Here is a 22,765-nt window from a genome sequence, read left to right as displayed (position 1 = left end):
TTTTTCTAGGCCCCATTGCGCCGAAACAGACATTCTTTCCGCACCGTTCACACTCCTAGCGTGGAAGACAGATGGCGACAGTCAGTGACAGGAGCGCGAACGGGCCATCCCAGGGTCCTCTTGCCTGGCTCGCGACCGCGGCAGCTGGAGTCCTTGTGCTGTCGTTTATATATAACTTCATAGTCGGAAAGAAACGTCTACCTGGCCCTTGGCTGACATTTCCTATCCTTGGTGACGCTGTGGAGCTCTTCACAACCGACCCAGCACGCCTGCTGTTTAGCAGGCAAGTGAAGGTGGCCTTCTAATAGTTAAACGCTGGCTTTGTGCGGTTGCTTCCCCATGATCCTCTTTTTAAGCCTGTCTTGCCTGCGATTTGCAGGTTCAAACGCTATGGCAGGTGGGTGGTACTAGAGAGCGAAACGAACTGCGCTTGGCCAAGTATTTCTACAGGCGTAATTCACTAGCTCGTATAAGCCCAAGGCTGCCAACACCGAAACTTTGTAAAGCTTCCGACAAGAGAAGATTAACTACCACAATGCAAACAGCTTCTCAGTTGGCATATTGCTGCTTTCCAACCTCCACCTACCTTCATGCTCTTTAAACGCACAGAAGCTCCTCCTCCATGCACGGCAGCCCCCGTTTCCGACCCGACGGGGCGGTGAATCCCTGTCCTCCTAGATACAATTCTTCTGTCCAACTCCTCCTTTAGCTGTTTTCCTCGTCCATCTCCGCCTCGCACGCTTCCCCTCTTCCGTCGTCACACGACGCGTCCTCCCGAGCCCCGACCGCAGGGTTTTCCCGTCCGTTTTCCCCTCATCCACTCCCTTATCCTCCTCCTTCGAGACCTGCAGAGTCTTCCGCATGAAGCTGCTTGGCATGGAGACCTACGTGGTGGCGGATCCCGAGGCTCTTCGGCCGCTGCTGAGCGACGACGGGGCGCACTTCGCAATTCCCATTGCGTCTTTCAATTGGCTAATGGAGTCCCTCAGTGTGCAGAACAGCAAGCAGACACATGGCCCTTGGGTGAGCGCGTTTTGATGTAGTGGGCCCTGTGACGTATGGACCTGGAGCTGAGGGGGCATGAGAGTTGAGTGTTGAGTCGTTGCTGAGCTGCTTGACTGCTGGGGTAGAAGTAATCGACACCTGTGTGCAGTTTCGTGCACGATGTCTCCTCCTCTGCTTTCTAATTACCGGAACTCGCCTATTTCTTTCCTCTCCCCCATTCTCTGCGTCAACACGTCATGAAACCCCTGTTTACCCCCCGCTCTCCCCGGTGGAATTCCCTGGAGGGGTTCAACCCGTCCTCGGCAGCGCAAACTCCATATGGCCGCATTGACGGGTGGCGGACTCAAGGCGCTTTTGCCAGCTGTACGACGGATTATGGAGGATCATGTACAGCAGTGGGCTAGCAGTGGCCGTGTGGGGATTTTTGAGGAGGTTAGTGTGCCAATCAGCAGTAGGAGCAGCGGGCCAGTGGGGTGGGGGCGGTCCGAAAAAGGGAGGGGGAAAGAGAATTGCGGAGGATTCTAGCCGGGTTTAGCTGTACGGTGGGGAATGGAGCTCGGGGGACGGGTCTTACGCTCTCGAGTCTTCTATTCCCTTGCCTCCCCTGCTCTCCTCTCCTCACTAACCTCCCCTTCTCACCTCCCCTCCTCTCCAACGCCCTCCCAACTCCTACCACTACCCCGTATCCGTCTGTCTCTGGTATCAGCTTCACTCGTTCGTTTGTATCGTCTTCCCACCATTACCCCCGACCCCGGGTCAGGCTCGACGCATGGGTTTGGACCTGTCCATATTCGCCATCACGGGGGTGGACCTGGAGGGCAAGATTGATATGCGCTGGTTTAAGGAGCAGGTAGGGACTGTGATGGAAGACGGAAAAGAGGGGAACACCGCCGGCACAATTGGACACCAAGGTCAACAACGCGAAACAGGGAGGGGAATTGGGGTGTATTGGGAACTTACCACGCAGAGCCTTTTCAACATGCAATTGTGCTGTTGGCAATTGTGCGTCGATTGGCCCCTTTACACGGTGTTGGATATAATACGCGATGTGTGCGCGTGCGCTCGCGTTGATTTTGGAAGGTTGATGTGCTCAGACGCCAGGAGGGGCCCAGCAGGGCTCTGCGCCAAGACCAAAGGGCGCGGTCTAGCTGATGTATAGAAAGTCAGAAGTGGCAGCGGTCCCCAGTCCCGCAGCTGTTTGTCTCACTATGTGCCGCCCCACATACGTCTGTGTGCATCTCCTGGTTCAGTCAGTCAGGGTTTCGGGTCTTGGTGTCAAACAGTCACAGTGGCTTCCTCTCATGCATCCTCCCTTCACTGCTCCTGTCCGTGCTGGTCCCCGCTGGTCCCAATGCCGCCACCGCGTTGGCCCGCAGATGTACTTGTTCCTGGGCGGACTGTACGGACTGCCCTTCGCGCTGCCGGGGACCAAGCTGGCCAAGGGGCTGGCGGCCAAGAAGCGGCTGCTGGGGGCGCTGATGCCGCTGCTGAAAGAGCGGCATGAGGCGTTCCATGCTGAGGTAAAAGGGGGTCGCGGGGTGTGGTGGTGATGGTGGTGGTTGTGGAGTCCGGTTGTGGTGGCCTGAGTGGGATCTGGGGTGGGGTTGTGATGTGATATTGTCCATCCTGGCTAGCTTTCCTGGGAGGGGAATGCGGGTGCTCCGCTGTCGCGGCAGTCGCTCCCGCTGCCGCCTCAGCCGCAGCGCGTCTCATCCCAGGCTTTGGTTTTGGGGCCCTATTTGACACGCAGGCTTGGGTATTTGCAGGCTCCGCCTGTCCACTCGGCCCTCTTCCGCCGCGCCATTCGGGGTTTAGAACTGGCTGCTACAGTGGAGGCCGACCGGCTCGTGCGCAATGCAGTAAACGGGCGTCAACCATACAGCACCGTGGGGTTTAGCCTCCATTAGAAACCCCGCCCCGGTTGGCCAATTTCGGTGTTCAATCCCTCCTAAAATCTCCTGCCCACATGTACCCCCACGCCTGTTCAGTGGGAAGCCGCCGGCGGAGACCCTGCCAAGGTGGCTGCCAAGCTAATGGACGAGTCGGAGGAGCCCATTACGGTGCATAAGGCCCAGATGATGGGCTTCCACAGCATAGGGTACGGACACTCATACGTGTGCCTACTTGTCTGCATGCTGCGGAATTTTTCCATCGTCTCTTGAAACCCCCTTGAAAATCATCATTCGCACTTGCACATTGTCATCATAGCTTTTGCTTATATGTGTCATTGTGGCCTTCTTTCCATCTCTGCTTTACAGTCCTCTCTGCACTCGTAGTTTTCGGCAACTCGTAATCTCCATGATCTATAGCTCCGAAAGCCCACAGATCTTTATGACTTCCACAGCCACTGCAAACTTTCCGGTCCGTAATTTCGTGTCTAAAACGCGAATTTACTCCCTGAACCTCCGGGCTCCGCACCGCAGCGCCGGCACGCTGCGTGGCACCGCCATGTCGGTGCTCCACAGCGTCATGGCCGCCGCTGACACGACCCGCTTTGCGCTGTTCAACACCTGGGCGCTTCTGGCGCAGCTGCCGGCAGTGCAGGACAAGATCTACGAGGAGCAGCAAAAGGTAAGGTTGCGATCTTGTGCAGAGTGTGGTGACACCTCTGGCGTGGCGTGGTCTTTCACAGCAACTCGCTTGGGATTTGCGGGGAATGGGGCAAGTGTGCAGGGTTGGAGGAATACTCGTGGCCGGACTCGTGCTTTTCTGTGGGACACTTAACGGTGACGATCGACCGGCAGGCATACGAGCCCGAACCGGCGTTCAGGATTCATCGTAGTGTGTGCAGTTTCACATGCTGGGACAGGGAGCTCTTACCCAGTGCTTTTACGCACGGCCGTCTAAACGGTCATACAGCATAGCTTATGTCGAATAGATCGAGAGCCACCTGAGGAGTTCTCTAACCTCTCCCCCATTCAAAGGGCGTTCACCTGTGGTTGGAAAGCTGCAGGAATGACATATGATCATTATGTCAGCAACGTGAAAAGGAACTGGAAAGGTGTGCGTGTGAAAAACCGGTTTGTTTGTTGACAGTTGTTGGTTGCTTGCAGGTGGTTTCGGAGCTGGGTCCGGAGTTGAGCTTCCAGGCGTTGTCCAGAATGCCGTACCTGGATGCCGTGTTTAAGGAGGCGCTGCGGGTATTGCCTCCGTCTTCGGGTGGCTTTCGTAAACTGACGCGCGACGCGACCATTTGCGGTGTGACGCTGCCGGCGGGTGAGCGGTTGGATTTCGGGTTTTATTAAGATTTGATCGGGCGGGTGATCTGTATGTCAGTACGTCTGAAGCAAAGTCGCATACGCTATGGCGTACGTCGAGTATGGCGTTTTCCGCGTTAGTGGATCTGTGTACAAAAACGTGCAAAAACACGAAATTTCGCAACATATGCCACCACCACACACCATCGCCGCAACCGTAACATCACCGTGACCCTAGTTGGGCTCTTGATGAGAGCACCATCACCACAACTACAACCACAACTCACCACCACCAACACTGTCGCAGGTACACTCATCTGGTACCACGCGCTGCTGCTGCAAATCTTGGACCCGGTTCTGTGGGACGGTGACACGTCTGTGGATCTGCCTCCGCACATGGACTGGCAGAACAACCTGGAGGCCGCGTTCCAACCGGAGCGGTGGATGGGCGATGAGACACAGCGGCCTCGCAGCTTTTACGTGTTCGGCTGGGGCTCCCATCTGTGCGCCGGAACGAACCTTGTCCAGATGGTGGGTCCAAGAGTTGAATGGTTAACGTTGGATTTGGATATCGCATGGCCCGAAAGTGGCAGAGTTGGAGTCCTTTCCAATACGTCCAAATTCATATGCTGACACATACACACATATAAATATATACATGTATATAATGTAAATTTCTACACATGCAGGAGGTGAAGCTGCTGTTGGCGCTGGTGATGCGCCGTTTCCGACTGGAGCTGGAAATGCCGGACATGCTGACTCGTGCTGAGCTGTTCCCCTACGTGGTACCTGTCAAGGGCACGGACGGTATGCGGCTGGTACCCCGGGAGGAGTCTCTGCCCTGGAACTGAGGGGTTGCAGGTCCTGCTTGCTTAAATGCGGGCGACCCACCGTTGCGGCGTGATTATAATGTTGTCATGCATTGCGGAGAGATTTTCGGCGGTGCTGATGAGTTACCGGGGTTGATATTTTGTGAGGTCGTTTCTGTCGTTGCTGCGGTTGATTTAATTTTGGCCTTGGTCGTGTTGTGGCTGCATGCGGCAGTTTGGATATGGGTACATGCGGGGCTGGGAAGAGGTCCGGGCGGTAGATGTTCGCTCTCAGACGGTGCAGCGACGATGTGGTTGTAGTTCGTGAGGTGCACGTGAGTGGCACGCAGATTCTTAGACAGTTGGGATAGATGACGTCGTGGATGGTGGTACACCTGCGAATGGTTACACGTTGCGGTGCGCACCTCCGCTCGTTCTACCCTTCTGTAAGGTTTGTCTGTCCTACCCTGTCCTGCATGTTGCGGTGGTGCTGTGGTGACTTCGCATATGTTCCATGCGGGCCATAGAACGTTTTTAGTCGAATACATTTGTTTTCATGCTTGGGTTATTGTTACGTGGGCTCCAGCATACCATGTTTTCGCACACTGTTGAATACAAGAAATGCTCGGGCGACAGGCGGCGTGCCATTGTACATATAGTAACGCCTCTTATTACAGTTCGACGGTGCTTGCTCGGGGCCATATACATACCTGCGCTTGAGCTGTCTTTACGCAGTTGCTCGGTCCTGGGATCAGTTATATGTATTCTGTTTCTGCCGCTTTGGCCTCATGGCGCAGTCTGGATTAACTCCTCTTCTCTCGTCCTGAATACTACACGCTCTGTCCTGACTTGTCTATCCCTACTTCTTTTCAGCGGAGCAGCTGGGGTCCGTGAATTATCACTCGCGCGTCGCCATCTTCTTACATTTGCTGGCAGGTTCGCGTCTCGAATTTTACATATCTAGCTGTGATTTGTGGGCTTGGTATCGGAAGATTTGATTCTGTTGGCGGTTAGATCCGTCCGCTGTAACGCCATTAACTCCTGGAGTGGTGTCGGAGCTTATGCATGGACCAGCGTTTGGGCCGCTGGCTCTGCCCTGGACGAGACTTCCTGGATAGCATCCAGGATTATAATGTAATACGGCAACTCGGCTCTGACCCAGCACCCGTACGTCTGTACTTGCACGTGCTGTTGGCTTTTGCGGACATAAATTCACTGCGCAGACCTCTCCCCTGGCAACACACGCGCAGATGCTTTACTTTTATTACCTGTTTGCCTCCATGCACCTATCCTGGTTGCACAGCCCTCAATCATATGTTATAACCTAAACGTCCTCATTTGTCGCTTGTTTTGCGACTCCATCCACGACTCCTGCTTACCCGCATTCCTACCTATCACGCTCCGAAACCTTTTCCAAAACGCACAGTACATGTCCCCCCTATAGATGGTGTCCACTCGCGTACCAGGTTGCCCAACCTATCGTCTGCTCCGTACCTTCATCCTGCTCTCCCAAACTGCTCCTCCGCCTACCATTCGTCCAGCATAAGCGCGTCCACCCCATCTGCATAAGCGTTGTTGCGACCTGATGCAACCTCCCCGCCACCCGGGGCGCTCTTTTCTGAGGCGACATCGATGGCACTAGCCGTGCCGTCCTCCGCCGCCGCAGCAGTAGCAATCCTGTCGTCTGGATTGTTTATAGGAGCTGCTGTGGATGCCGCCGCCCCTACTGCCACCACCGTCTGGATGCTCACGGCTTTCCCGCAGCCTTCCATGGTGACGGCGCCGCTGGCGTCACGTGGAGGCGGGTTCCCTGGAGTTACCTCACCAGAACAATTCGCGACAATCTGCAACGCAGGTAACGATTTTGATTTTGCTGCTGGCGGCAGTGCTGGCGCCGAAACAGCCAGGGGCAGCGGCGACGGCAGCGGCGGGAGGACGCTGGCAATGGTCGCTGGGACACGCAGCCCTCGGCCCCTTCCGTCCCTCTCGACCGGTCCGCTATCCCGGCGAAGGAGCAGAACGGGCGACGGTGATCTCCACCTCGCTCGTTTAGCCGACCGGCCGCGTTCCTCCTCATCGTCCTTTTCAAGATCGAGCGCCGTTACTCCATCAACATCATTACGCAGCGGAGGTACAGAAGCCTGCGCCGCCGCCGCAGCCGGCCGCCCCGTTGGCGCCGGTGGTAATGCCGGCGCGGCAGCGCCGACGGCCTCCGCCGCTGCTGTTTGCGGTTGCGGCTTACACGACCCAAAATTATCACGTGCGTCCGTTGAAGCCACTGCCGCGGCCGCCACTGTCACTTCCCCACCGGACACGTCATCCTGCAACACGGCAGCGCTCGCCTGTTTCTTCCCTTCACAGCTTCCTGTCGGCGGAACTTGCACCTCTTCCTCCGCCTCCGCGTTCATCTTTACTTCCGCTATCAACGCCACAGCCAGGGCCGACCTGCTGCCATCAGCCTGCCCTTGCGGACGACGGGCCCGCACCGGCACAGCTACCGGCCCAGCTACTACTGCCGCCGCCATTGCTGATCCGGCCACAAGGCCCGTCTGGGACGGTAATGTGGTTGATGGGGGAGCCCCTGCCGGTACTGACTGGAGGCCTAGTACGAGCCTGAAACTCGAAATGCTTTCAGCCGCCACGACAGCAGCTGCAGAAGGTGTGGTCGGATCGGCCGTCGGGCTTTCCCCAACCGCCTGATGCGGGCGCTGCAGAGTGCCGGACTGTTCACCTGCCTGGTGCTCATCCCCGGAAGAGATGGCACCGGCAACTCCCGCTGGGGCGGTGGCTGTTGCTACGGAAGCCCCGTCAGCCCCAAGAGCTGCAGCCATCGTCGCCGTCGCCGCCGCCGCCGCCGGAACTGGTCTCGCGGCCGCCGCGACCAACAGCCTCTCGGCAGGTGCCTCAGTTGCAGGCGGCTGTGTGCTTGTGCTCTCATCCGCCACCCGCAGCTCCGGCGGCTCCGCTGTCCTGTCTATCGGCAATAGACCGGTGGCGCTGGCGCCAGCGCCGGCGCCGCCGCTCCGGCTCCCAACACCACCGGGGGCCCGCGGGCTATGCGGAGCGGGCCCTTTGCGGGCGTTGGTCGGCTTGTCGAAGCACGCGATCAGTTGTTCACTATTGGCAAGCGTTTGGATGGCGACCTCTGAATTCCCCTCCACTTTGCAACTTGACGGCGCCGCCGCCGCCGGGCCCTCTGACGGTGCTGATGCTTTTTGACCACCCGACGGCGCCGCCACCAAACCTTGTGACATCGCCGCTGTCGTTTCGCACCTTGAGGGCGCTGCTACCGCTAACTGGGCGGTCCCTGACGGCGCAGCCGCCGCCGCCGGGCCATCTGGCGGCACTGTCGCCGCCGCCGCCGGCACCCCTAACGCCCGTGCTCCACTCTCATGCGTCACCACCTCGACTTCTCCTTTTTGCAACTCACTTGGCGCCGGTGCCGACGTAATGCAGACATGAGCTTCCATCCCTTCCATAAGGCTGGTCAACTTAAGCCGGTTAACACGGCAGGGGGACCCCTGAGGCTGATCAGGGGCCGCAATCATGGACTGGGGTTGGGCACGGCTGCCGCTTCCGGATCTGCCTTCCGCGATTGGGACCTCCGCTGCTCCTTGGCCGCGTTCCGGTGGGCTTAAACCCGCTGCATCCCCACCGTCCCTTGCGGTGCGCTCGTCGTCAGAGGCAGCTGCTCCCGCCGACGCCACCCCCCTCTCAGCTGCGTCGTCTGGCTCTTTCGCGCTTCTTGCAATGGCCGCGCCGCTGTCGCCGTCCATCATCCCAGTTGCTGCCGCCTCCATCTCTTCCATCTCCTTCTTCGCCTCTTCCTCCATTCCCATTTCTTCCTCCACCTCCAAATCTTCCTCCTTTTTCGTGGCTGGCTCTGATGCTTCCACCTTCTCCTCTTCCAGCACCTCTTGAAATTCTTCGCCTGTCGCCATCTCCGCAGCACCCCCCAAGTCCATCGCCATCACCGCCGGTCCGCCCTCCTCATCGCCCAGCTGCTCACTCACCCCCGGCGCGTCCGCACTGCGGCGTTGCGGGTTTGCGGCCTGTCCCTCTACTCCCCCATCGCTCGTGTCGTCCGTACTTTCAGTAACAACGCCTTGACTACCAGGGTCCAGCAACGGCACGGTTGCCTCCTTGCTGCCACCGCCGCCGCCTCTACCGAGCTCCTCCCGCCCACACCAAGAAACCTGATCCGCGCCGACCTCAGATCTCTTGGCCTCCTCTTCCTCTTGCTCCTCTTTCTCGTCCTCCTGCTGCTTCTGCTGCTTCTGCTGCTGCTGCGGCGGCGGCGGCGGCGGCAGTGGTTGCAGCCGCGGAGGCCCACCGCCTTGGCGCATGTGTGGCTTCTCCGCCTCCTCCACACCCTCTTCCGTCCCTTCTCCCTCCCGCTGCTCCACATGCGCCGCCTTCACCTCCTGCCTTTGCACTTCCTCCCTCCCGGGCTCCCAGTCATCCCTTCGATGAATCGCCTCATCGTGAGAGTCCTCCAGCTCCCTGTGGTGCCCCTCAACCTGTTCACGTCGGTAGTGCTCTTCCTCCTCTCGTACTTCCCCCTGCTCAGCGCTGGCTAGGACCGGGTCCCGTTGACCGTCACGTCCTATGTAGGCCCCCCGCTCCGCGTCCTGTTTAGGACACGGCTCTGAACTGCTATCAGCAGATTCCTTAGCAGCAGGCGTTACCGTCCTCGGTCCTCCGACGCAAGCGTTGTCGCCGCCGCATCGAGCGCTGCCGTCATCATCAGCAGGTGCGCCGCACGTCCGCTTCGACCCATCGGTGCCGTTTCCAGCGGCGTCACCCGGTAGTGACGGCGCCGTTGCTGCCGCCATTTCACATGCTCCTCCTCCGCTGCGCTGCTGGTGGTTCGCGCCACCTGCTGGTAAGGTCAGCTGCTGCCCCATCGGATCCGGCTCGTCTGCGTCCGCTGGAGGAGGCGGTGCTGCTGCTGCCTTTGCCGCCAGCGCTGGCAGCAGCGGCGGCGCTGCCGCCGTCGCGCGAAGCGCGGCTGGCGTTCTCGCAGCAGCCGGCATTTCACTGTTGGCAGGCACCGCTGCAGCTGGCGGCTTCAGGGGCCGCCGCGCTGCACCCGAGATGCCGCGGACTAGCTTCACCGCCCGCGGTGGTGCGGCAGAAGCTGCTGATGCGCCCACCTGAGTTGGAGCCGGTGCTTGAGGTAGATGGGGCGGTAGAGCCGGTGCTGCGGCCGCCTTCTTCGGGGTTCGGCGTTCCGCCCTGCCCACCGGGACACCGCCTCCACCTTCTGCCTCCTTCGCTTCAGACGTCACCACCTTCACGACAGCCGAGGAGAGCTGCGATGGCGGCGGCGGCGGTCGCGGGGGTGGTGTTGGCATGTGCATCGCCGCCACTGCGGCTGTGCAGCCGCCGCCGAGGGGGTTCCTTCCTCGGCTGTTGAGTTTCGGAGCTTCGATATCCACTGTACCGTTATTGTTAACTTCATTTTTGGTTTTATTGTTTCTGGTAGTGGCGGTGGTGCTGTTGTTGTTGATGGCGGGTGGGGTAGGTTTTCGTGGCGGCGACGACGCCAGAGCCAGCGGCGGCCGCGGCGGCGGCGGCAGTCGCGGTGCCGGGTGCGCTTCAGTCACATCTGCCGCTGCAGCTACAGGACGCGGAGATGGCGGCGGCAGCGGCGGTGCAGGTGGCGGTGGACGCGGCAAGAGGGTCTCCAAGGACACTGTGAATGCCTGAGAGGAGGGCGACGAAGAGCGTACGGAAGCGAACCAAGCGCATTAGCGCTTTCACGCGTCCATCTGTCTGTCTATCTGTCTGTCTGCCTGTCTATCTGTCTGTCTGTCTGTCTATCTGTCTCTCTGCAGGTGGGAGGGAGCAGTCCTTACTAATAGCCCGACTGAGGGTTCCTAACATTTCAACCTTTCGATGGAACGGGAATTTTAGTGAAGCAAAAAACTGTTGTTCGAGCCTGGTGTACGGCAAACGAGGGCACGAGACGGATGCAATTCAAGTGACACACGACCACGTGCCAGCGGCTCCTCTGGCACTGGGATCCAGATGCCTCCGTCTATCTGTTTGCATTGTTGCCGTTTCCTTCCTCTCTCTCCGTGTTCCCCCTCCCCCTCTCTCTCTCTCCCTCTCTCTCTCTCCCCTCTGTGCCCCTTCACGCGCTCCCTTCAAAAACACCATTGCGCACCGTGCTGCACCAGCGGCCATGCCGTACATGAGTGCAAGCGGTTTCCACTCCGTGCCGGTGCCGGTGCCGTGCTGGGTCCTCCCCCACCCCCCCACTCAATCACCTGTTCCAGAAGGCGTCCCAGCTCGGTACCGCTGCCGCCGCCGGCATCACCGCCGCCGTTGCCACTGGCGCCGCCGCCGCCGCCGCCGCCGTCATCATTCAGCCCAGCCAGCTTCACGGCCATGGCCAACAGCTGCTGCGACATGCCCCTCTCATGGCCACCGCCGCTGCCGCCGTTGCTACTGACACCTTCCGCTACAGCCGCGTTGTAGCAGGAGGCCCATAAATGCTGCAATTCCGAGGCAGGGTACGGCGGGGACTGTACGGCAGTTGTGTTTTGGCGGTCTCCTTTTTGGTCGTCTTTTTGGTCGCTGCAAATGTCCTCACCGACGCGACCGCGGCCGCCAGAGCCGCGCTGCTGCCGTACCTTTGCTGCGACTTCTGCAGCCCGCTCACATACTCTAAGTCGTACTGGTGGACTGCAGAGCTGAAACAGCCGCCTGATGGCCTGAACCAGGCGCGGAGGGGCGGAGGGGGAAGAAAGGAAGAAACACACACACATACATACACGCATACACACACAGGGTGCCTCAGGTCAGGGCGGTAAACCGAGGGAAGACATGGATCCGTCCATCCGTCTGTCTGTCTGTCTGTCCGGGCTGCTGCTGCTGCAGCCGCAATAGGAACCACGGGCGACGAACTCGACAGCACATGCAGCACTCGCATCTCGCTGAGGAAGATACATTCGGACATTCGGACTCCCCCGCCATTAGGGAATGCGTACGATCCGCCCAGAAGCCTCCCACTCTGTAACGATGAATCAGTTAGGGAAGGCTAGGTAGCGCCATGCTGCCTCCTTGCAGGGGCACCTGATCGGTGAGCTGGGGGAGCTCTAGGACGAGAGCAGAGGATCGTTCTAAGGGCCTGCGGCAGGCTCTCGGCAAGGCTCGGCTACTTACCCGGGGTGCCCGCAGACCTGTGTTTGGTTTTGCGTTTCGGCCACTTACCCGGAGTACGGAATTTTCTTTCCGTGGCGGGTCTAAGGGCCTTCGGCTCCTCCGTCTCGACCCGGGACAACAGAGTCCGGTCCCGGGCTCCCCACCACCACCACCACCACCACCACGTAGTAGGAGATAACAAACCCGGAATATCTATCTGTTCACGAGATAAATTCCCATATCAACTCCGTATTTTCCACCTCCCCCCGGTCCCACCCAGGGGTCTAAAAACAGGTCTGAAACAGGTCTGGCTGACCGACTGACTGACGTACCCGAGCTACGATGTCGACGCTCGAGTCCTCAGCTCGCCGACTACGACATGCACCTGACGGTGGCGGCGGCGCCGCCGCCAGCGCTTTACGCATGGCAAACCCCAGCAAGCTGCACGCCATGGGCGCGCAGCGCCAGGGGCGACCCGGAGCCAAACAGAGCTCCGCCAGCGCTTCCAGCTGCGTCGCGCTCACTGCCGTATCCTCTACTAGAGCCTGCACCGTACGCCGTACAGACGGACCAATACAGACGCACAGATATATTGGCGTTTCAGGCCCAATGACGGTTTATCTCCGCAATGCAATCATCATCCAGATGCATCCGGAGTTGTACACGGAAACGGAAGGCACGCGCTGCAACAAATCACAGACTCCGCAAGCAGGGCACCAAATCTTTTCAACGTCCAACAACATTGCAATTATGTTGATCTATGGCCAGTAGATCCCCTTGCGGGAATGCTAATTGCTGTCTTTTTTGTAAATATCTTTTTTCCTTTTTTCTTTTTCTGTTGTCCCTTCTTTCTTTCTTTCCTCTCCGTAGACCTAATGTGCTCTTGGGCAACGGAAACGATGTCTCGGAGGGTCTCCTCCGCCGCCGCCGCCGCCGCAGCAGCAGCGACCGTCTGCCACGTGGCCCGGGGTGTGTTGCGCGTATACACAGGAAAACGACTACTGCTAATCGTTACACGTGTGTGTGTGTGTGTAGTTAGCTTTGGTAGTAGCGTCAGCGTCAGATTGGTTTCCGGATAACACCCTGTAGTACCCCCCACCCCGTGCGACCCTTGTGCGGCCGTTATGCTGTGGCACTTCCATCCAGCTTCCAAGAGCGGCCCTCCAAGCAGCCCTCGCCAATATCCTCCGCTCTGTTAACTCTCGCCTACTGCCCCTCCTGGTCCCACATCCCACATCCCACCGACCATCGTACCTGCAGGGCCGCCTTCTGGCCCCGCTCGTCCCGCAGATACGTGGCCGCCACGAAGAGCAGCTGCGACGTAGCCGCCCGCAGGGAGCTGGCGGAGGCGCCGACGGGGACGGTGGTGGCGGCGGCGGCGGCGGCAGCGGCTTGGACCTGGCCGGCCGCTGACGTGCGGGCGATGTGGTGGTCTTTATGGTGTCCCGCTGGCCGGTCCGCGACCCGTGGGTCACTTTTGGCGCCTGGGTTGCTGCAGTCCTGAAGCAGCAGCAGCAGCTTGCGGGCGGACTCGACCACCGCCGCCGGCGCATCGCCACCGCCACCGCCACCACCACCGCCATCACCATCGCCAGCGTCGGTGTCGGGGGGGCCTGCGATAGACTGTAGCATGCAGGCTGCCACCGCCACTGTCGCAGTCTGTCAGCGAGGTGTCAGTATCGGGTGTTGCAATGCGGAGCGGCCAGGAGCCATCAGGACCGTCAGGACGGTTAATTCACGGTTGCCGAAACGGGCTTCAGAACTGCCTCTGAATCCACAGGTTGCAGTGCGGCGCTTTCGCCCTGGGCCATTTTCCCCCCGTTATCTGACCATGTCGACCATGTCTCGCCTGTACGCTGTAATGGTACCCAGGACTTCATCTGTCGTACATAGTATTGCAGCGCCGGTCCAACCACGTCGTTCGTACACCTCAAGGTAAGCCCTAAGTGAGTCGTTCGTGCATCACAAGATGTAACTCAAGCATGTGCCATATTGCTCACATGTAACTTGAGTTGCCAACCGTCGCAACGGCCCTCACTGCCGCAGATATCACCACAGCTGGCGCCGCCGCCGCCGCCGCCGCCGCCGCCGCCGGATGCGACCGCCTGTCGCCGGTCCCTCACACTGGCGCAGCGGTCCAGGGATGGCGGCGCGCCGTTGGCGCCGCCGGCCGCCCGAGCCGCCGCGCCCAGCTGCCGCGCGCAGCCCAGCGCAGTACGGGCCATACGCCAGTCCCCAGGGCGCTGCGGCGCCACCGTTGGACACTGCGCTTCGCCACGGTCCTTGAAGAGCTCCGGGTCGCGCTCCATGCAGTCGTAGGGCCCTGGTAAAACCCGGTAAGGTCGTTGATGCGCGAGATGGTTTCGGAGGGGCCCGCGGAGCGACGTTCCGCCGCCTCCGTCGCAGCCGCCGCCGTCGCGGCCGTGTTCACTGGCGGTAGTACACTCAGTGGCGGCGTCCGCACTTCCGCCGCCGCCGCCGCCGGCAAGCTCCATTCCAACACCTAGGCCCTCGTACACAAGGCCCAGTGCGACGTCACGAAGCCACTCCAGGGTGGGCTGAGGGTGCGGGTGGGCGGGGTTTCGGAGGGCCCGTTTTGGCAGCCGGAGGCCGGGAAGGAGGCGGGGTGTGCCTGTTTGTCATCATGCAAGACCGCAATCCGTGTCGTACCATCTTAGCGTCTGCCGTACGCACATGCTTTGTCGAGGCTACAGTCTTATGAAGCGACATCAACTATGCACACACATAACAGCCGTGCGTGAGTGTGTGCTTTAAGGATCTGAGCCGCAGGCAGGAACTGGCTCGAGGATGGTACATGAGTGCCTTCACCGATTCATGAAAGCTAATAGTCCAGAGAGGGAGGATGTCGATGTTGGTATGCTTGGGGTTTTGGCCGTCGTTGCAGCCGTTATCTTCATGTTCTTTTTGGTGGGGGCAAGGCTGAGAGAGCAATGTACGCGGGAATGGATGCATTGTGGGGGGAAACTCGCTGGCCTCCGAGTGGTTAGCTGCAAGCACTTTTTCCGGAAGACTACGGCTTGCTCACGCTTCTCTGCACACTTCCTTCGTACGATTCCCACACCAGCTTTAAAACACGATGTACGGCTCTGAAACACATTATACGGCTCTGAAACATATTGTACGGCTCTGAACATGATGTACGGCTTTCTCTCCTAAAACGGCACCGCTTCGTTCGTTTTAAGATGCTCAACATTACCCCCCCACACACACCCCCACACCTTCGCTTCCGCAGCCATGCTCGCGATGTCACGTGTTTCAGCGGTCTGCAACCGGCCGCACAACCACCGCAAGTCCTGCAGCGAAGCCATGGCGGTGCCGTACGATAGGCGGAGGGCGGCTCCGTCGGTGCCAGGTGCTGATGGGGGCGGTGCTGTACCGACAGCCTGGGTTAGGTTGGGCCCCTTACCGCCGCCGGCCCCGCCGTCGCGGCTATCATCCACCACGGCGGCGGCGGCGGCGGCGGCAGCGGTGGCGGCGGCGGTGGCGGATGCCGTCAGCGCGGGATCAGCTCGGAGCCGGGCAACTAGGCAGTTCCGTGTGAGCTGCAGAGGGATAGTCAAGTCGGCAACAGCAGCGGCGGCGGCTGGATGGCGCTGTGACGGCGGCGGCCGCGGCGGCATCGCGCCTGGTCCTGCTTCGGCTGTGACGGCGGCGGCCGCGTCGTGCCCGCTGTCGATGCCAGTACCGCAAAAGCGCATCGCCAGCTGCGTCGCGGCGATGGCGATGCGATGGCGGCCGGCGCGGGTCGCGATGTCGTACGCCACCTGCAGCACATCCGGATGGACCACCAGCTGGGCGAGCCAGGTGACGATGCACGAAACCCTAAGACTATCCGTACACCACCATAATGAAACGTGTCGTACTCTCAAGGCTGGGTCTGGCAGTACGAGTGTATTAGGAAAGCAAAATCTGCCGTCACACGTATTATAGTCAAAAGGATGTTAACATCATTTGCAGCAGCTCCGCATTTCCTCATAATGTCCTCCCTAAACCTAAAAGTTTTTCTTTAGCATTGTGCGGTTGTCGTACCGTCAGATGGTGGATTTCAAAGTCGCAGCACTGAGGTAGGCGGTCCATCAAGCGCAACGGCTCCGTGTCGTTCTGCATCGCCGCAGCGGCAGCGGCAGCGGCAGCGGCGGCGGTGCCAGACCCAAGCGACCGGGCCCCGTCCTCGCTGCCGCCACCGTTCAGTGCAGCGCACACCGCAGGACGTGGAGGTCCCGCCGCCGCCGCCGCCGCCGCCGCCGCCTCCTCGGCTTGGATTTTCATCACTAGCCGCAACCTCAGCAGCAGCAGCGCCGCCGTGTCAGGTTCATGAGGTTCAACCAAATCCAGGTAACCCATCGCCATGCGCGTCTGGCCCAGCACGACGTAGCAATTGCTGAGCATCCTGGCCGTACGGCAGTACGGCGCGCTTCCGCCGCTGGCGGCGTACAGCAGCGCGGCGGCAAAGAGGCGCGCGGCGGCCTCGCTATCGGCCTGCTGGTAGGCGGCGGCGCCGCGTGCGAAGAGCAAGCGGTGGAGGCGGTCCCGTGGGTCGGCGGCGTCGCAGACGGCGGCGACGACGTCGTCGTGCGCGAGGAGGCTCAGCAATTGCTGCTCGGCGATGGGGCCCTGCAAGTGCAAGTCCCCCCAACCCCCAAGCACACGGGCATGGGTGATGTACGGGGATGTACTGCGACGTACGGAAATGACGGGGGACTTCGCAGATAGGTCCTGCAAGCGCAAGTACCGGCCTTGGCTTGGGGTAGTCGCACATGAGCATAGCGCAAAGGGATGGGTTTGGTTTAATAGCTCCAGGGCGCTAGGGCCCCAGGAACATGTCAGCGCGCCAAGGCGTCATTCCTCACCTCGTAGCAAGACACTGCCTTCGCGACCTGCAGTACAAGCTCGGCGCCCGCGTACGGAGGCCAGGGTTGCGCTGCCGTACCGCCGCCAGTTCCAACGCCGCCGCGGCCACCCTGTGCCTGCTGCACTGCGCTCCTCTTCCTCCCGCCGCCGCCGGCACCGTTGCTGCCGCCGCCGGCGGCCTGGCGGCAACGCGCCAGGGACGCCATTAGGCAGGTGGTGATGGCTGGAAGCGAGGTGAGAAGGTGCTCCAGCGAAGGCGATGGTGGGTTCAAGAGCCGAGAAATGGCGGCCTGGGTGGGAGAAGAAGGAAGGGGAGGGAGCAAGATAAAACATATTCATATATGTTAATCCTTATAATCATAGCTACGCACCTGTGGCCGAGTGGTTAAGGCGCCGCCCTGCTCAGACGGTGAGTTCACTCCCCGTGCGTACGAATCGCATTGGGTGCGGTCAAGTTTAAGGATACGATGAAACTCAATGGTGTTGAACCTCTTTAAACATATGCATGAAATGGTTGATGGATGATGGTATTGGAAGATGTTAGGATGCTCTTGTCCCCCGAGATTCAGAGAGTTTGTGAAATTGGCCCTCACATAGCATATATATGGGACTCTTTATACCACACAATATACATTATACATGCCGCGTTGCATGCTCGCTAAACAGTAGTCCAATCTCCCGTCTATTGTCGTACCTTGACAATGTCGTACGTGCACGATGGGTTGGGCTCGACTTCGCGGGCCAGCACCGCTGCCGCCTCTGCCGGCCTGCCCAGCCCCAAGCACGCCCTCAGCCGAAATAACGCCACCTCAAGCTGCAACTCATTAGACCGGCGGGAGAAGGCCTTGCCTGCGTCGGCGCCGTCGCCGGTACCGCTGCTGAACTCGGCTAGAGGCCGTTCGTACTCCCGAATGTACGACAGCGCGTCTTCAAAATTCCCCAGGCGGAGGTTGCCGGAGATGAGCATTGTCAGAACCTGGGACAGGTAGAGGAAGAGAGAGGGGAGGCGGTGAAAAGAGGAAGAGAGAGGGGAGGCGGTGAAAAGAGGAAGAGAGAGGGGAGGCGGTGAAAAGAGGAAGAGGGAGGGGAAGAAGAGGAGAAGGAGCGGATGCTGCCTGCTTCGTGAAGGGTTTGCGGGGGCCTGAGGAAATATCCTCACGGCGAAGTTGAAAAGTAAAAGCCGGAAGAGAGCGAAAGTAAAAAAGAGGGCACTGCCGTGTGGCTGCCTAGCCTAGCGTATCCTAGCCGATACCCTGGAGGGAACGGGCAGTGGAGAAGAGGAAGAGTGCGGCTGCGATCGACTCCACCAGGCTTGACAAGCATCCCAAAGCACAAACCTATATGGGTAATGGGCAATGGCACAAAACCACACCAGGCGCCCCTGCCCCTGCCTCTCTGCTTTCCTATTCACACTAGGCCGCAAGCCCACCACCCTCCGCCGCCAACCGCCGCCAACCGCCGCTAACCGCCGGCGGCCATGCTCCCCTGATCTCCACAGCTCTCCACACCTACCTGGCGTCGGGTATCCCCCAGCTCGCCCGCCGGGTCCACCTCCCGGCGCCACTGTACGGCATCCCCCGCCTCCTCCTGCTGTTGCTCTCCTGCCGCCGCCGTTGCCGCTCCATTCGCCGCCGCCGCCCCGTGTTGTAACCCAGGCGGCCCGACCTCCAGCACCGCCTCCAGGAACGCCAACGTATCCGCCAGCAGAGTCAATCCATCCTGCATATCCCCTAAGACATCCCGCCTTTTCTGCTGCTGGTGGTGGTGGCGGTGCTGCGACGGCAGGGGCTGCTGTGACGGCAGGAATCCTGCCTGTCCGTCGCCGTCGCCGCCGCCGCCGCCGCCGCCGCCGTCCAGCTTCCTGGAGGCGACCATCATCAGCTTTGTGGCGGCGTCCAGAGCTGTATCCGTGACCAGATCGGGCGGCATGTGGGGGGAGGAGAGGAGCCCCTGCAGCCGGATGAGCAGGTTGGTGCTGAGGGCCTGGGGGCCGCCAGGGTGGGGGGGAGGGGGGGAAAGACCAACCACGAACGAGTGGGGAGAGGGGAGGAGAGAGAGAGAGAAAAAGGTGGGTACGAGGTGGGGTACGAGGAGCGGAAAGGTGGGATACAAGGGACGGATAGGGAAGGGAGACAAGGATGTAAGATGCGGCTGGGAGAAATTGCAAGCGAACATCAAGGAAAAACTGTGCCGGAAAGTCTAAAGTACCAACTGCCGTCGTCCGAGGCAATGGCGCAGCTGCTCCGGAACCGTCCTCCGGAACCGTGCTGTGTGTGAGGGGGGCCCCGAAACCCAAGATGGAATGTATTGCGCAACAAGCCCAGGCTCCAGACAAATCCCGAGAAACCTTTTGCGTTTCCACGCGAGTCGCGCAAGCTGTACAAGCCTTACACGCCGTACATGCCATGTGTGCCGTACTTGCCTTGTGCCCCTCTGCCAGCGCTAGCCGCAAGCTCTGGACTAGCACTGACGCCTCCACCGCCAAATATTCTGAGGCGCTGACTCGCAGTCTTGACCATGGCCCGCCGCTGGCCGCGGCGGCGGCGGCGCCGCCACCTGCTACTGCAGCTGTGTCCCCTTCCCCAGCGCCGAAACCACTGTCCTCGCCGACCCGCTCCTCCTCCCCATTCAGTGCCCCCACCAACTCCCAATCCCCTGCAGCCCCGCCGGCGGCGGCCGCGGCAGCGCGTGCTGTCGTGCGGCGTGCCGGCGGGCGGTGTTTGCGGCCGTTGTACGACAATCCATGCAACGACTGCACGGGATCCGTAGCATCATATGCTTGCAGCTGGCCCAGTCCTTCGCGCGCCCGCGAGAGGTACCAGTTGGCCAGGTCCCGTTGACCGCTATCCAGCCACGCTCGACCCATCTTTCCACCGCGAAGGCCGCAGAAGGGGGCAGCCGTGAGTGGTGAAAAGGGCCGCAGCGGTGAGAAGAAGGTTCCAGAATGAAGGGGGATGTACATGCTGAAATAGTGATGGAGGGGGACAGCTGGAGGAGGCGGACTTGGAATACAGGAGCGAGGCATGTGGGTAAGGGTTTGAGGTTCTACCGTTCCAGTCCTGCCTTGCGACTTGGGAATGACCATTTTTATATACATATTACTAACTTGGATTCATGTCATCCATCATCGTCCGCTACAGCTCAGCCAAAGATGTACGGCAGCCGCAACAGCAGAACGTCGGCGCTATTCGAGCGGAATTCAACCTCTGGAATGTACGACAGGGAGACGTCATGTCCATATGTACGATCCATAGTATTGCAGCTCACCCTAACGAAGAATGCCACTCGGGCAAACAACGCCGCCGCGCTATCTTCCTCCTCCTGGTCGTCCGCCGCCATCGCCACCGCCACCGCCGCCGCTGCAGCACCAGCAGCAGCAGCAGCAGTAGCAGCAGCAACGGCCCCAGCTGCACCAGCTACGCCGCCCGCCTGAATTCTGACGCCCGTCGGGCTGCCGGGGGTTGGCAGCTCGCAAAGCAGGTCGTACATCTTGCTGCGGGACCGCAACGCGTCAGGTCATGAACACGACTACGGTAGTGTTCTGAACAGATTTCTATCGGCGCTAGTAGTGGTGCTGTCAGCATGTATGTATATAACCCAAATACATCGGGGCATATGGGCATATACCAAAAATCACGTTATGTGGAATTCAGAGGCATGGAGGTCGTGCCGGCGCCCCCCCGTTAGGTCAAGATGCCCTCCCCTCCTCTCCTCTCACGCGGGCGGACCCCGATTTCACTGGGTCGCAGAAGGCCGCAGGGCCCATTTGGGTCAAGACGGGCGTTTAAGTGCCTACAAGCATTAGAAAGAACCACAACCTGCCCGGCAGTCCCTCACACACGGAGGCCCCTGCAGTGACATGTTGCACTAAGAGAACCCCAGCACTAAGAGAACATGTCCGGCCCGGTTGTGGGCACGTGCACATCATTTCACCGGCTGCTTAGTACACACCCGGCCAAGCCTTGCAACGTCCGGGAAAGGTCCAGCACGCCAGGAACCGACCCGGCAGGTTGCACCGCCTGATAGGCCGCTTCCTGAGGCGGACGGGGAGGGCAGGAGGTAAGTGGGGTAAGTGGGGAGGGAAGGGACGAACCTCTGGCGACTGAAGCAGATACTGAAGAGACAAGGGGATTGGCAAGGAGAAGACAAAAGCGGGGAGAGTGGCAAAGGCAGGGCAGCAAGCATGCCATCACTTTTACAGGGTAGTGTTGCCTAGTGGGGCACCAGGTTCCAGTTCGCGAACTACAGAGCCAAAGGCGAACACACACCGCTCGTCCGCCCGCTTCTTCACGTTGTAGGAGCCCCTCTTAAGAAGGCCCCACCCCAAACTGGCGATTGTGGGATGGAAATATGTTTTACTTCATACCTGGACCTCCGCTCTCCGCCTAGGATCCGTTGCAAGCCCCCACCATCACTAAAATTCATTTCACTCGCTCACCATGCAGAGGCGACACAGCCGCCAGACGTCACCCCGATCTCGCACCGTCACAGGGGCTGCTGCCGCTGGGTGACCTGCCCTCCAACTGGCACTGCCGCCGCCGCCGCCGCCATTGCAGCCGCCGCAGTCACGCAGAGCGCCTTGCAGGGCTGCGACCGCCGAACCCAGCTGTTCAAGGTCTGCTGTCGATGGTAATGTCGTATTGCTTCTGCCGGACGCCACCGGCGCCCCTGCCGCCTCCGGTTTGGTCGCTGCGCCGACTTGCCCGCCGCCGGGAGCTGCCGCTGCGGTTTTCCCATCTGGGTCGGGAGGAATCAGCTTCCAGGCGACTAGACGCGTGCGGAATAAGCTGAGGGCATAGTTGAGAAGCGTGCGGTGTCGAGGTTGCTGCAGCGACTGTGGCGCCGCAGCTGCTGTCGGTGATGGCGCCGCTGGCAGCGGCGGCAGGAAAAGCTGTCCTTGCTTGTCGCGGCGAAGGGGCAGCGGTTGCTGGTCGATGCGCGGCCGCACGCGACGTGGTACTGAGTCCGCCGCGGATGTTGCTTCCGCTTCAGCCTCAGATCTGCCGCCAGATGCTGTGGTCAAGGCTTCTTTTGCTGGCAACACGCCTTGCGATGCGCGACGCCGAGAAGCTATTATGTTGGGAGTGACCTTGGAGAGTGGCTGCCGCCGCAGACCGGAGGATGGAGGTGGATGCCGTAGGCCTGGCATGGCTCTGCTAGAGGTGGTGAAACCGCTGGGCGCTTGCCGCCCGGCGGACGAGGTTTGATGCTGGTCAAACGAAGTCCAGTCGTCGTCGTCCCAGACGTCGTCAAAGTCCATTTTTTGAGTTTGCTGTAGTTTGAAGATTGGAGTTTAAGAGGATTAGGACTATAGACCTGGAGATTGGGACCTGGCTTGCCGGCTGCTATGGCTAAACCTGCTGAAGCTGTGAACAGGTCAAGTTTAATCCTTTATTGCTCACAGATAATAATTCTGATGACTGGCCTCGTCTGGGTCTCCGCAAGTTCTAACTTGGCATAGATGGGGGCAGGGACATCGGCCAAACTTTCCTCAGGCGCTTCCTTCCCTTTACATATGGATGGACCACTTCAAGCTTATAAAGAATTAAATATATACCTACTATTATTATTCAGATGAGACAGCAAATCATTTTTTGGAGGATTGGAGCAGTATTTCGCACTCCTTACGACCCATGGAGCATTTCTTAGCTTACGGCAGGGCCTTTCGACTCAAAGAACAAGAAGGATAAAAAACAAAAAACAATCCAATATTCTACTTGATTTATGCCC

At 59.9% G+C, this 22,765-nt stretch overlaps 2 protein-coding genes across 2 annotated transcripts; one reads left to right on the top strand and one right to left on the bottom strand.

Moving 5' to 3' along the window:
• The first annotated feature begins 75 nt into the window (after positions 1 to 75).
• Positions 76 to 6,162, top strand: VOLCADRAFT_106263 (uncharacterized protein). Its single transcript, XM_002954131.1, has 12 exons — positions 76 to 283; positions 380 to 397; positions 610 to 658; positions 852 to 1,023; positions 1,312 to 1,437; positions 1,766 to 1,855; positions 2,382 to 2,525; positions 2,994 to 3,103; positions 3,429 to 3,576; positions 4,059 to 4,221; positions 4,510 to 4,733; positions 4,892 to 6,162. Exons 2-12 carry the CDS (start codon positions 391 to 393, stop codon positions 5,051 to 5,053), a joined length of 1,395 nt encoding a protein of 464 aa, XP_002954177.1. The 5' UTR covers positions 76 to 283; positions 380 to 390; the 3' UTR covers positions 5,054 to 6,162.
• Positions 6,163 to 6,537: 375 nt separating this feature from the next.
• VOLCADRAFT_118629 (uncharacterized protein) lies at positions 6,538 to 22,295 on the bottom strand (the record flags this gene model as incomplete). The annotated part of the gene is made up of 17 exons (XM_002954043.1): positions 6,538 to 10,719; positions 11,287 to 11,514; positions 11,613 to 11,733; positions 12,185 to 12,201; positions 12,496 to 12,708; positions 13,418 to 13,822; positions 14,164 to 14,721; positions 15,403 to 15,539; positions 15,591 to 15,948; positions 16,214 to 16,900; positions 17,035 to 17,325; positions 17,730 to 18,011; positions 18,548 to 19,018; positions 20,303 to 20,394; positions 20,449 to 20,528; positions 20,987 to 21,069; positions 21,474 to 22,295. 17 exons carry the CDS (start codon positions 22,293 to 22,295, stop codon positions 6,538 to 6,540), a joined length of 9,027 nt encoding a protein of 3,008 aa, XP_002954089.1.
• Between the last annotated feature and the right edge of the window lie 470 nt (positions 22,296 to 22,765).

Source organism: Volvox carteri (assembly GCF_000143455.1).
Source record: "Volvox carteri f. nagariensis unplaced genomic scaffold VOLCAscaffold_40, whole genome shotgun sequence".
In the NCBI taxonomy this organism is placed as follows: domain Eukaryota; kingdom Viridiplantae; phylum Chlorophyta; class Chlorophyceae; order Chlamydomonadales; family Volvocaceae; genus Volvox; species Volvox carteri.
This window is presented reverse-complemented; position numbering and strand designations above follow the sequence as displayed.